The sequence below is a fragment of the Erythranthe guttata genome, chromosome 6 (assembly GCF_056151865.1).
Source record: "Erythranthe guttata isolate IM_541 chromosome 6, IM_541, whole genome shotgun sequence".
Lineage (NCBI taxonomy): Eukaryota > Viridiplantae > Streptophyta > Magnoliopsida > Lamiales > Phrymaceae > Erythranthe > Erythranthe guttata.
Window position 1 is genome coordinate 12,932,568 of NC_142538.1, and position 14,933 is coordinate 12,947,500.

The 14,933-nt window shown below is 41.0% G+C and overlaps 1 protein-coding gene across 1 annotated transcript in view; it reads left to right on the plus strand.

Annotated features, from left to right (window-relative positions):
• The first annotated feature begins 11,656 nt into the window (after window positions 1-11,656).
• LOC105962670 (uncharacterized) overlaps window positions 11,657-14,933 on the plus strand; it is a 4,024-nt gene continuing 747 nt past the window's right edge. Inside the window, exons 1-5 of the mRNA XM_012986983.2 lie at window positions 11,657-11,811; window positions 11,978-12,341; window positions 12,454-12,462; window positions 12,570-14,105; window positions 14,400-14,933. The exon at window positions 14,400-14,933 is cut by the window's right edge and continues 747 nt beyond it. Coding sequence (XP_012842437.2) covers window positions 11,657-11,811; window positions 11,978-12,341; window positions 12,454-12,462; window positions 12,570-14,105; window positions 14,400-14,933 — 2,598 coding nt within the window. The remainder of the gene's footprint in view (window positions 11,812-11,977; window positions 12,342-12,453; window positions 12,463-12,569; window positions 14,106-14,399) is intronic.

Here is a 14,933-nt window from a genome sequence, read left to right on the forward strand (position 1 = left end):
GTTAGAAAACATACCTACCTTTTGGGCCATGGCCGAGGGAATCTTCCAACCCTTAGCGATCTGAATAATTTTTTAGGCTGAGGCCCCGGGAATCGTCCAACCCATAGCAAATTTTCATTATTGTTTATGTATTGCATGCGTGTATAAACATGTTTGCAAATTAAGACTAGAAAGTGAATGACAAGAGACACGAGATTTTTTTTAACCTGGGAACCCCCAAGGTGGGGAAAAAAAACCACGGGGCCAAAGGCCCTCCGGGAAAAATCCACTTATTCACGAAAACAAGAAAAAGATACAAACCAATTAAATATCTACCCTTTCTCTATCTATCATCTTTTTTATTTTATTTTTATTTTTTGAATTATAAAATTTTTGACCTCCACCAATGGAGGGAACTTGCTAAGCATAGAACATCGGAAGGTGACACATGTTCCATGTCTGTGGGACCTTCTTCTAGAGAGATCTTGCAACTATGACCTTCGTAACCAGATTGGGGCCTTCCAAGTTAGCTTCTAACTTGCCCGTATATTTTAAGGCGTTTGCTCGTCTCAACACAAGGTCTCCCACCTTGAAACTTCGTGGATTGTCTTGACAGTCATAACGTGCCTTTACATCATTCTCACTATCTGATAGAAGATGAATATTTGGAGAAGGAGAGAATTAATTCTCTCTCACGTTTGTTGTAATACATTACATGTGTGAAAACCCTAACCATTTACAAAAAAATAACTAGAAGATATACATGCCAATATTACAATATTTATCTATAATATATATTAGTACATAAATCGGCTAATACACCCCCGCAGACTGGAGAAAAATTCTTGAAAGAGTGGGGCAGGAAGCCCTCTGGTGAAGACGTCAACGAACTGATGTGTGGACGTGACATGGAGGAAACGAACGTGTCCCAAGGCGACTTTGTCCCAGACAAACTGTATGTCAAGTTCCACGTGTTTGGTGCGTGCATGTTGATTCGGGTTGATGTACAGATAGATAGCACTCATATTGTGGCAATAGACAATGGTTGCTTTCTTCGGTGGACATAGTATTTCGGTCAGAAGCTTACGCACCCATGTCGTTTCAGTAACGACATTTGCTATAGCCCTGTATTCAGCCTCCGCACTTGAGCGGTATATAGTCACTTCTCGTTTGGAGGACCAGGAGATAAGGTTGTCGCCCGGAAAGACACAATAGCCCAAAGTAGATCGGTGAGTGTCAAGGCATCCACCCCAATTGGCATCAGAGTACGCAATAAGATACATCTCTCGAGAGTGGTAGATGTGAAGCGTATAGTCAAGAGTGCCGAGAAGACATTGCAAGATTCTTTTGATAGCTGCCATGTGAGTTTCCCGGGGATCATGTATGAAAAAACATATTTGTTGCACGGCATAAGAGATGTCTGGCCGTGGGAAGGTGAGGTATTGAAGACGCCACCAAAACTCCGGTAAAGAGAAGGGTCGGCGACAGAAGGGCCAGAGTTGGCAGAAAATTTGGTTTTAGTATTCGTTGGGGTGAGGCACGGGTTGCATGAAGTCATCTTAGCGCGTTCAAGGATCTCCTCGGTATATTTACGTTGAGAGAGGACCATCCCATCGGACGACCATGTAACAGATATGCTAAGAAAGTAATGTAGGGGCCGTAGGTCTTTCATAGAAAATTCTTGGTCGAGTTTGGTAATGATGGACAGAAGAGTGACTGTGCTGGAAGCTGTTAGAACAATGTCGTCAACATACAGTATGAGGTAAGAAACAGAGGAACCAGTGCGATACAAAAATAGGGAGGTGACCGATTTGCACTCGATATATCCGAGAGAGGTGATGTAGTCGGCAAACCGCTTGTACCACACACGTGGCGCCTATTTGAATCCATATAGAGGAGCCTTTTGAAGACAACACACATGAGTGGGACGAGTAGGGTCAACAAAACCTGGTGGCTGCTCGCAGTACACTGTTTCAGAGAGGTTGCCGTGGAGGGATGCATTCTTAACGTCGAGTTGATGGTCTAGCCATGAGCGAGTGGTAGCAATGCTGAGAACTGTCCGAAAAGTTGCTGGTTTTACCACCGGGTTGAATGTTTCATCTAAATCAATACCAGCGCATTGATCAAAACCGCAAACAACCCATCGCGCTTTATTCCATTCTAATGAACCATCAGCCTTCAATTTCTATTTATACAACCACTTGCCTCTTATGAAATTATTAGTAGAGGGGCAGGGCACAATATCCCATGTGTTATTTTTTATCAAAGTAGTATATTCCTTAAGCATCGCCATACGCCAATTTGGATCAAGGATGACATGGCGGTATGTAGTGGGACTTGGGATGAGGTAGACACGGTGATGGAGAAGGGAATTTTACGCTCTTGAATACCGTCTTGTTGCGTGTCACCATGGGATGGTTGGGAGGGGGGGGTGGGGGGGGGGGGGGGGGGTTGTGGTTCTACTAGGTGTGAGGGTTCAGTCAGGTTGGGGAGGATGGGTGGAATTGAGGTCGGTGCTGTAGTACTGTCAGACGAAGTGTTGGGACAGTTGGATGGGGCAGTAGTTAGTGCTGTAGTACTATCGGACGAACTGTTGGGACAGTTGGGCGTGATAATAGGTCGGGCTGTTTTAGGCTGCGGAAGAAGGAGAAGAGGGTTCGGTCATATCAGAGATGGGGGAGTTTTCTAATGAGTTGGTGGATTCAGCAAATGGAAAACAAGTTTCATCAAAGATCACATGACAGTTATAATCATTCGACCGGTGGACCTATCGAGGCAACAATAAACTTTGTGTGAGGAGGGGTGACCAAGATAGACACAAGGAGTAGAGCGGGGGGGGGGAGTTCGTGAGGGGTTGTGGCGGTTAAATTTGGATAACAGAGAGACAGCGGAAGACACGAATGTGAGAGTAGGTTGGTTTTGATTTGTAAAGAGATTCATGTGGCCTGCGTTTTTGTGTGCAATTTAGTAGGGAGGATGTTGATGAGATGTATAGCCATATGAAATAGGTTTTGGGAGGGGGGGGGGGTGTCTTGAAAGAAAAGTGATCGAATCATGTTTATGATGGTGCGGATCATGCATTCGCCATGTCCGTTTTGAGGTGAAGAGTGGGGACATGAGAAACGGTGTAAGATACCGTGTGTGGCAAAGTATGTTTGAAAGTCGGTATTTTTCAATTCACGTCTATTATCACACTGTAAGGCTTTAATGGGGTGCTGAAATTGGGTTTGTATGAGTTTGTGGAACTGTTGGAACAGTGCGAAGACATAAGATATATAGTGGATGGGGAAAGTCCATGTATAGTGGGTGAAGTCATCTAATAAAACAATGTAATATTTGAAACCAGAAATACTGATACGAACCCCGTAGAACTCGTTACGGGACCCAATACCTCATGCGGAAGCAAGATTGAAGACATCCAAAAACAAATGATTCAGGTTGGCGGAAGCAAGGAATAATGACCCCATAGCTATAAAGAGCTAGAAACCATTATTATCAAGGTGGAATATTAGCTAAGAAAGTTACAAGAATCCACTTGTAAAATCCTGAAGATTGCTATAGAACAGCGAAGGAGAATTAATATCACCAAATACTCAAAATATCATTAAAATTCGTCCATTAAAATAAGCCAAATTGGCAACCTATTCATATGGTCTAAAAAGACTCTTTTTTCACAAGGAAAATGACTCTTACCTAAACTATAATAAGGAAATAAATAAATAAGCAAATCCTAACCATTAAAGAACTCTAAAATAATAAAAACATAATAAATCTTAAATAAAAGCGGAATAAATTAATTAAATAACTTGGTCTTTAGGTCGACTTCTCGGTCACCCTTCTAAACTTGCGTAGACATTTGGATGTGCACGTGCATGCCCTCAAAGCTCGATTTGGACAATGTTCCACTTCGGATCTCTCTCGGATCAAAACATAAATGTTGCAGAGCTTTCAGCTAGCTTTCCGAATCATTTTGAATTATATTAAATGGACATCAGATGAGTGAGTTATAAGCCGAATGGTAAACTTTGCCAGAATAGGCGAGAATCTCAGATGCATGTAATTCAACTTGTCCAACGAATTCTTCTCTTTCTTTTCTTCCAGTTCCAAACCATACACATCTCAAACATTTGATTCCAGCCTTTCTTCTCCAAGGAAAACTCAAATATCCTCTTAAAACTCGTACGCTTGCACTTCTTCCAATTCTTCTTCTTTGAGCTTTTGTGGATCGTATCAAATACTAGAAATGGTAGAGGTCCATAAATTAACATGAATAATTTCAAACGGTGCAACGGTAATAGAATGACTAGTATATAATGGTAAACGAAAATGTTTGCCTAATTGACAAGCATTACAAAGAGACTCCCGTGGGTCTTTGGTATTAGAAATAAATTTGGAAGTAAAAAGATGAGACATAACAGGGTTTCCTGGGTGGCCGAGATGACGATGCCATGTAGTGGGAGAAAAAGGTGTAGTGTGAGAAATGAGGGTAGTTGGGGATGGGCTGGGAGAAGGGACGCCAATAAGGTATAAATCACCGGAGATATTGCACCTAAGAATGACTGCTCTAGTCTGGAGGTCCTTCACAAAAAAACCATAAGGGTCAAATTCAACCGAACATGAATTATCTCTATTGAATTTGCAGACATACACAAGATTCTTAATAATGTGGGGAGTGACATAGACATTGGTTAGAGGAAACGGGTTACAAGGTAGGATGGTGTGGCCAATTTTAGTCATAGGGACGGTAGATCCATTAACAATGATAACATGCTTGGGGAAATCACTACAAGGATTAAAAATCAAATGGAATTTACTAGAGTGTGGTTCCATGTGAGATGAGGCTCCTGTGTCCATAAACAACTGAAGTTCGCTCGATGACTGGAGTGTCAATCTGTACAGATGAGTACAAGATCTGTTGGCTGTAGGGGAGCACTGTTCGATGAACTGTTGGAACAGTTTACATGTTGTTGTGGACGATAGTTGTAGGCAGTGGAGGAGTGGCCAATTGTCGGATCTTGCTGTCCAATGAAATAAGCATGAGCTGTAGGAGAATGGGAAGGACCAGAAGAGATTGGAGGGGTCCAGGTATTGGGTATTGGGAAAATAAAAATTTATATCTTATTTATATAAACTAATTTATATAAATCAACACGTGCACATTAATAACAACTAATTGCATACATTTTCGCTTCCAATCACCGACAAACATGATCGGGTATATAATTAATTTAAATAAATTAACATACATTAAATCATCATAGCATGCTCGCAAAATGAAATCAAATAATAAACATGCTCAACGAACGATTCACATAAACACAAAATCGAACATATAGATTCATGTGATTCAATAATCAATTAACATACATTAATCTCAATTAATATAAATTAATTAATATATGTATATTAATTAGGGAAAACGAGATGTTACCCTTGAAGCGTGAATCGAACGAAGACTCGAGAAGATGGCTAGCTGCTCTTCCCACTCCCACTGATCCAACCTCTTTTCTGATATGAAATTAAAGGACTTCTCCGACTTCAATATCTCCATGGTTACTGCCTGGATGCACAATTTCTTTTGGAACAATGTAGACCCATTAGTTTTCAAGCTTCTGTCAAAATTTCATGTCCATCCGATCAATGTTTGATTTATGGCGAATTTTCTCGCTGGACTGTGCAGAAAATCCGAGAGAAGTTTTTCAAAATTGCCTTCTCGCATCACCGGCTTGTGGTGGCGCGTGGTGGCGCGTGGAGATGACCTTGGTGGCAGCGTTGGTGGCAGAATTATCTTCCTCCTCTTAGGTTTCTCTTCGTATATTCAATCCACTACCAACACTGCACTAGATACGTGATAGGCAAAGTACAACGAAGAAGAACGCAGGGAAAAGGAAGATGCCGATGCGGCGGCGACTGGCGGGGGCGCAGCAGCTGGTGGCGGAGGTAGGGCTTCGGCTGCAAGGTGGACGGATGATGGAGGGAGAGAGGCTAGGGTTTCATTCTTACGTTTCGTTGTTTTTTGTTTTTTTTTTTGTTCCTTTCACATGACATATAAATTCTATTTATATGCTCCTTGTAAAAACCCTAACAGACCTTAAGTTGGGCTATGACCAACAGCTTAAGTCCACTCTCTTTCTCGGCTCGTTTCTAACAAACCAATGCTCGCAAAAATATAACAATTATATTTTGACGACATGTACAAATTCTCGTCGATACGAGGACCACTTTGCAATTTACCAATTTCTGAAATTGGAAACCCTAATTTAGAACTTGCTAAATCGGGAAACTTCACAATGCATAAGGTTCATTAAATTTCCGTCGAATTCTTTTCCTCTACTTATTCTCATCAGTAATTAACAATTACGAATGTTGGACTCAATCACATTGACTTCCAATTACACTAAGATTAACTAATTAATCTTAGCTCGTTGCATTAAGGATCTCTAGTACACGAGCAGTGTGACCCTCGATGGTTCAGGTGTAAGCTAGTCGTGGGCCCACAACACATTGTGGTTTAAACTCGGCCCTAGAGCTATAATTAGTTGAATCTAGTTTCAACTTAACTAACCAACGAATCAAGATTGGCGTCTAGCAACTACGCGTCACGATTTCCTATATACAAATGAAGTGCCTGCAAGAATCGTCTGATATAGTAAACATACAGTACGATCCCTTCAACACATATATACTGATTGAACTAGAGGCATTGATTCGTCGAGACTTCTCTATGAGTACAATAACTGTGTGGACGTTCTTGATTATATAATCCGTTCGTGTTTGACTTACAGAAACACATTTCTCTAATCACGACACTTTCAGCTGTGGCCACATACATCATGGATTATAAACCTCAAGAACACACATGATATCCATGACTGATCAGGCGATCGAATCCCCTACAACAATGCATAGACCTCCCACTAGATATCGGACTGCACGAACACTGGCCCTTGGGGCGGTCCTCGGTGGAACTTAGGGACAGTTCACGATATAGCTGGTCTTCTAGTGAAGTCATGGTGATGTCTGGATATTAAGGATTAATGGTGTACAACAATATCATAGAAACCTCTATTCGATTATTGGGAACCACTTAAAGATCTCTAGATTGAGGGAGTTCAGTGAACTGATAAACTTACTTATGAGCACCCACTTATATATGCCAATGTCACCACACCGTTGACTGTTGAGACGCTGTGCACATACACTAAGTACTAGTCTCGAATGGGAAAGTCCGATATCCTCATTAGTGGCATAACCCGTTGACTAGGAACCACGTTTAACAGTAACTATACTTCAATAAATAATCTCACGATTCTACTAGATCTATTTATAGTAATTAAATAACTGTAAGGACTATATCTATGCTTATGCAAGGGACAAAGATATAGAATGCCAAATGGGGTATTTATCATTAATATGAAATAGATTATTTACTAGTATTGTGAGGAAACACAACAATTAGTTGGGTCTTCGATCACCTAATCTAACATCAGGAATTGATGAAGATGTCTGAGGTGTGTAAGGGGCCCACCAAGGTTGTGATTGGTTATAAAATTGATAATAATCATAGTGGCATCGGATGTCGCAGCTGACCACGACCACCATGATGGTTTGTGGGACCGCCACCTCACTGATTACGCAAAGATCCAACACCTCGAGAATTGCTAGGACTGTTCGGCCAACTGTTGGAACTGTTCTGCCAACTTAGGAGCTGTTGGGGCGAAATGCATAGAGAACAGTGGGGGTCTGCTCCGGTTCAACAATATGATGTTCTTCCATCTGAAGTAGAGAGCGAGTTTGGAGAAAAAGATGGAAACGGAGTTTAGAATATGATCAGATTTTAAATGGTCCCGTAATTCTTTGGTAGGTCGTGGAGGGTTTGGAGCAGGAGTTGCTTGTCCGACACGGGGTTGCCGACATCACCCAAGTTGTCGACAGTGGTTTTGAGAAGTTGAAAATAATCATGGATGGAGAGAGATCCTTTCTTAAGATACTTGAACTGTTCTTCGAGTTGGATGGCCCAGTAGTCTTTGTTGTCTGTAAAGAGGGAGGCAAGGGCCTTCCACAGATCGTGAGCCATTGCGGTTTCAGAGAGAACCATTCTTGAGAGGTCATCGGTTATGGTGCCATAGATCCAAGATTGGAGGAGGTAATCCGCGCGTTGCCACTCGTCGGCAGAGATGTCTGCGGGCGTTTCTTTGCCGAGAAGAAGGCAGGTGAGACAGAAGAGGCCGACGGTGATGGTGAAGAAGTGGCTCCACTTTTGATAGTTTGGATTTTTAATGTCCAGGCCGTGATAGGAATAAGGGTTTCAATGTTAGATATGTCATGAGCAAGATGAAATGGATTAGAAATCATGGTGGGTGTTGGTATTTCGTTGGTCATGGTGGATTAAATGAAGAAAGAACGAGAAATGTTTTTTTTTTTGAAGAAGAAGAAGATGAGGAAGGGCGGCAGTGATTTAGGCTTGACACTATGATAGAAGATGAATATTTCAGGAAGGAGAGAATTAATTCTCTCTCACGTTTTTTGTAATATATGTTACCTGTGTGAAAACCCTAGCGATTTACACAAGGGTACTAGAAGACATACATGTCAATATTACAATATTTATTTATAATAGATATTATTAATTATATCGGCTAATACTATCCATCATCTTTAGATAAGCGTCTTCCCTCTTTTCATAGAATAAACTTAAGTCCTCTCTTATCTTCTCGTTGTTCTTCTCTTGATCATATGTGCGTATCCTTCATGATGCTATGACTATGTGTGCGGATATAACGGCTTTCATCCTATAATCCAAACTAAAAGGTGTCTCACATGTAGTCGTTCTATAAGACCATAACACCGAGTCAATTTCATCTACCAAACCTTATCATGCATGCTCTATTCGCATCTTTATGCGGTCAACTAGGATTCTATAGACGACCTCCACTTGTCCGTTCGCCTGAGGATGAGCTACAGATGTGAAATGTTGGGATACTTTCATCTTTGTGCACCAATTTGTTAGTTTCTTTCCATTGAATTGTGTTCCATTGTCCGCCACTATAGATCTTGGGATCTAAAAGCGACAACAGACTTTCTTCCAGGTGAAACTCATCATCTCATCTTCTGTAATCCGCGATAAGGGTTCCGCTTCTACTCATTTCGTAAAATAATCAACTGCCACGATTATACATCTCTTTCTGCGAACGGCCGTCGTAAATGGTCCTACTAGTTCAATCTCCCATTGTGATAAGCGGTAGGGTGATGACAAAATATTCATAGATTCCCCCGGTTGCCCTGGTATGATGGCATGGGCCTGTCATTTGCTACAACATCGCACATACTTAGATGTTTCCTCCTTCATTATTGGTCAATAGTATCCTGCTCATAACAACTTCCGAACTAAAGACCGAGCTCTTTCATGTCTGCCGCACCAACCTTCATGAACCTCTTTTAGCACATACTCAGCTTTGTCCTTCTCCAAACATCTTGCTTCCACGCACGCATACATTATCTTGAACACGGCATCTCCCACCATATAGAAGTGGTAAAATTTGTATTCAATACGTTCTTTGGTGCGCCGATCTGGCGGTATATTCCCTTTGAGATAACTAACGATGGGGGCTCGCCAGTCTTCTTGATCTCGGATATTTCTCACCTCTTGTCTACTCCCCTGCGCCTTGAATTGATCACATGTTGCCAAGATTGTTATCTTATGTTCACCGCAATCCGTAATCGAGTCCCCTATCTTGGATAGCAAATTGGCCCAGTAATAGCCTCTCGCGGAATCTGGAGGAACTCACATTTTTTGAAACTTTCCATCATGGACTTAATTAGGGTTACATAGGGGATGTTTGGTTTCATTTCCAAAACCAATTTCCAGTTCTATACCATTCATAAAACCGAGAGCATGTTTGTTTCACAATTTTATCCAGAAAATCCCATTTTTTCTTATCAAATTTCTATTGAAAATACACTATTCATATTTTTTCAATTTTCAAACCAACTAAAACCTACTACTAACCTATATATTTTATTCCATCAACTCATTTCTCTCTCCTCATTAATATCTACACTCTCTTTCCTCCAAATTTCTCTATCTACTACTACTACTACTACTACTAAAAAATAAAAAAAAAAAAAAAATAATAATAAAAATAATAAAAATAAAAGTAATAATAATGATAATAATGATAACAACAACAACAACAACAACAACAACAACAACAACAATAATAATGTTTATTGTTATTAAAAATATTCATTGTAGAAGTAGTAATAATAATAATAATGGTAATGCTCCAGCAGTTTTGTTCTCTCCGGTGGAGGTTGACCAACTGAATAAACAAGTCGCCAATACGATTATCATGAAATTTTCTGTTGGTCGACCTAGTTTACTAGAAATTCGTTCTCATATTTTGTCGGAGTGGAAACTTGAACATGAACCAGCCATTGGTTTACTTGATCCACGACACATTACGATTCATATGGGTTCCATATCTGATTCTAAACTAGCCCTCGCTCGTCACAGCAAAATGATCAAGAATTGCATGTTTCGTCTATTCCGTTGGACACCGGATTTTCAAATTGGTAAGGACAGTTGTATTGCTCCGGTTTGGGTTCGCTTTCCAAAGCTTCCGATTCAATATTTCAATATTTCATCATTGGAAAGGATTGGGGCGTGTCTCGGTACTGTACTGAGTGCTGATGATCGCACTCTTGGTTTCACACATCAAATGTACGCGAGGGTCTGCATAGAGATCGATGTGTCTCAACCATTCCCACAAGAAATATGGATCGACATTTCAAAGGATCAAGGTTGGTGGCAGAAGGTAGAGTATGAAGGCAATATAGCGTATTGCTCTTATTGTGGATTACTGGGGCATACGGCAGGCTGTTGTCGCAAGAATGTTCGTGTAACTAAACCTCAAAGTGTGCCAAAACCTAAAACAAAAACAGAGTATGTTCCGAAGAAGGTGGTGATACCGTTAGGAGAAAATAAGGAGCTTTTGGCTTCGGAAAAGGTAGTTGGGACATCTGGTGAGGCTTCGGACAAGAATAATGCTGAAAAGATTTCGAACAAGTTTAACTCTCCTGTGCAGATTTTAAAACGCTCAGATATTGACCCTTCGAGATTGGCTGATATGAAGGAACTTCTAAAGGGCACGGGTCTGCTTAGTGATGAGGAGACGGATACCCCAAAATCTATGTCGAGTTCACACGGCAACCGTTTTGCTCTTCTTTCTGTGGAGAACTTCGGTAATGAGGAACAACAAGTGGCAACACATGTTACACAAACTCATGTTGATGCACAACGGATTTTTTCTAACGGTGAAAAATTGTCTAGCCCATCTCGTCTAGACTTGGAACATCAATCGGCAGGCACTGAGGAAAATCAAATCACGGAAAACCATTCCATGGGTACGGTAGTCGATGTTCAAACGGCTGTACGTGTTGAGGAGATTAATGTTGTGCTTCCTAATTTGTCGACGGGTTCTCTAGCAGCTAAACGACTGGATGTGGGTTATCAATCAGATACGGGGGAGATTAAGAATAAGGGTACACTGTGTGTTTTATCTGATAATGAGAATGATAAGGTGGAAAATGCGCACGCTATGCAAGTTGTCGAAAAACGAAAACCAGGTAGACCTCGAAAGGTCCAGATTACTGATCTCTCCTCTACATTACCTTAATGTCTGTGCTCTTCTGGAATATTCAAGGGATCGGGAAGCCGGAATCTTTGGCGTATTTTACACAATGGATTCGGGAGCATAAACTAGGTGTTATAGGGATTAATGAACCGAAGCAACTTAACGATAAAATTGGTGGTTATGCTCGTAAACTTGGGTATCCAAATTACCATGCAGGTGATAAAATTTGGATTTTTTGGTCTACGGATTTTGCAGTTAACATATTTTCAGTTACGGATCAGGCCATTACCATGATGGCTCACGGCTTGATTTCTTCTACACGGCTTGATTTCTTCTACATGGATTACCTTTGTTTACACTAGTTGTAATAGAGATGAGCGACGTCAATTATGGGATACTATTCTTTCGCTGAGTGACGTGTGCACTGGATCATGGATTGTTGGAGGCGATTTTAATATAATTCTTCATCTTGATGAGAAAAAGGGAGGTAATGCAGCAGATCTGAGGGGTATTCAGGATTTTCGCGAGTGTATTATTCAAGCCGGTCTTTCCGACATTGGTTTTGTGGGAAATCGATATACCTGGAGTAACAATCAAAGAGGTAGTCGAAGAATATGGGAGCGGCTGGATAGGATTCTCATTAATGGTGAAGCGCATGTTTCGTTACCTTCGATTGAGGTTCATCATCTAGCGCGGGTGGGTTCAGATCATGCTCCATTGCTGATGGTTACGGGACAACAATTGAAACATAAGAGTCGATTTATGTTTCAACGTATGTGGCTTGATCACCCATCCTTTTTGAGTTTTATCTCTCAACATTGGATTTCTTGTGGTACAGGTAACTTGGGTTATTAGTTGCAACGTCGTCTTTCTTCGCTTCATAAGAAGATCAAACAATGGAATTGGGAGGTTTTTGGCCATCTCTCTGTTACTATCCATAATCTTCAACTGCAGATTGCCGATATGGAGAAGTCGTTACAAAGTGGTTGGTCTGAGCAACTGGAGAATAGTTTGGCTGATCGTCGGAATCAATTATCTCAACAGGTGGCATGGAATAATGAGTTGCTGCAACAAAAAACTCGAGTTAAGTGGATTGAAGAGGGGGACCGCAACTCTGCATTTTTTCATTCCATTATCAAGGACCGTCGTCGTAAAAACCGTGTGGTTCTTGCTAACGAGGATGGGTCTATGGAAACCAATTCTAAAATAATTGGGGATAGAGCGGCTGCTCATTTTGCTGCGCTATTTTCAGCATCGACTTATTATATTAATGATGAGCTATTTCAGGATTACCCTCGTACGATTACGGCGGAAATAAATTCAATCCAGACATCTATTCCTACCGAAGAGGAAATTTGGGCAGCGGTTCAGCAGCTTAAGCCGGATAGTGCGCCTGGTCTTGATGGATTCTCGGGTCATTTTTACGTAGGATGTTGGTCGATTGTGAAGCATGAAGTGATTTCTTTTATTCAAGGATTTTTCATGGGGGACCAGTTGAGCCGCTCAGTTACTATGACCTCGCTGATTCTTTTACCGAAGGTGGAGTCGCCCAAAGGTTTCGGTGATTTTCGTCCGATTAGTTTGGCTAATTTTACTAGCAAGCTGGTATCCAAAATTCTGGCGAACAGATTAACTCAATTTCTTCATTTAGTTATTAATGAGGAACAAGCCGGTTTTATTAAGGGTCGGAGCATACATGAGAGTATTATTCTAGCGCAGGAATTGGTGGAAGATTTTGATCGGCGAACTCCAGGAGGTAATCTTATTTTTAAAGTCGATATGTCTAAAGCTTATGATCGCTTGGAGTGGCGCTTTCTTATTCGAGCTATGCGTAATATGGGGTTCAATGAGCAGTTCATTGACCTCATTTATCGTAATATCTCGAATATATGGTATTCAGTTTCGATAGATGGAGATAATTATGGTTACTTTAAGTCTTCTCGAGGGGTTCGGCAGGGGGATCCTTTATCTCCTATGCTTTTTATTCTCGCCCAACACATTTTATCTCATAATCTGAATAAATGGCAAAGAAACGGCACCATATTTCCTTATAAGGTGGGTCGTGGTGGGTTCAGCGTATCTCATCTTTTTTATGCTGACGACATGCTCTTATTTACCAATGGATCTAAACGATCGCTGCACCACTTCATGAAGCTGCTGAAGGAATATGCCAAATCTTCTGGGCAAGAAATTAACTTTCAAAAGAGTGGCGTATATACTCCTAAACGGATGTCACAGGAACGTGCGCACTTGGTATCGGTTTGGACGGGTTGTACTGTGAAGAAATTACCTCTGCAATACTTGGGAGCTCCGATAGTTAAAGGTCATATTCGCGCTTCGTATTTTGATTTATTACTTCATCAAATTGCTGTCAAACTAGATGGATGGAGAGCTAAATTGTTATCATTTGCTAGTAAAATTACCTTGCTCAAATCCGTTTTATGTAGTATGCCCATACATAAATTATCTAGTGTGGTTGTTCCGAAGATGGTGATTTTAAAGATTGAGCGTTTGATGAAGACTTTTCTGTGGTCGAAACAAGGGAATCGTCGTACCTCGTGGGTTTCTTGGTAGTCGGTTTGCAAACCTGTTAGTGAGGGAGGTCTAGGTATTCGTTCTTTGGTTGAGACGATGCATGCATTAAGGGGTAAATATGCCTTTCAGTTGATGCGAAAACAATCGCTTTGGGCTCGGGTTATTCTGAGCAAGATTCGAGGTAATCTTTATGGTCCTCTACCTATATTAAGCTCCAAAATGTTAAAATCTATTTGGCCTCATATACAGGTGCTGCGCGATCATAGTCGATGGATTATTGGGGAGGGGCAAATTGATTTTTGGCGAGACAATTGGCTCGGGACCCCTATCGATTCGGATTTTACTGGTGAATTATTACCCGTGAATGCAGGTATGCACATGAGATCTCATCTTGCAGATGTTGTTTTGTCGGAAATATGGGAGAGAATTAAGTTAATTCATATTCAACCGGAGCATAAGGATGAATTAATATTTACAAAGACTCCATCTGGGCGGTTCTCGGTTAGCAAATATTGGGAGTTACGACGGCAACGTGGGGTAGTGGTAGATTGGGCGGAAATAGTTTGGAACAAATATACCCCTTTTCGTCTTAATGCGTTTATGTGGAGATTTCAATGGAATGCTCTTCCTCTTGACGACAAAATCCAAACACGCGGGATTCCTCTTGTGTCTCGATGTTTATGTTGTGTCTCTCCCCAAACCGAGAATATAATTCATTTATTTTTTCAATCTGAGGTGGCTATAGCAGTATGGAGATATTTTGCTCACAAATTACATAAACCA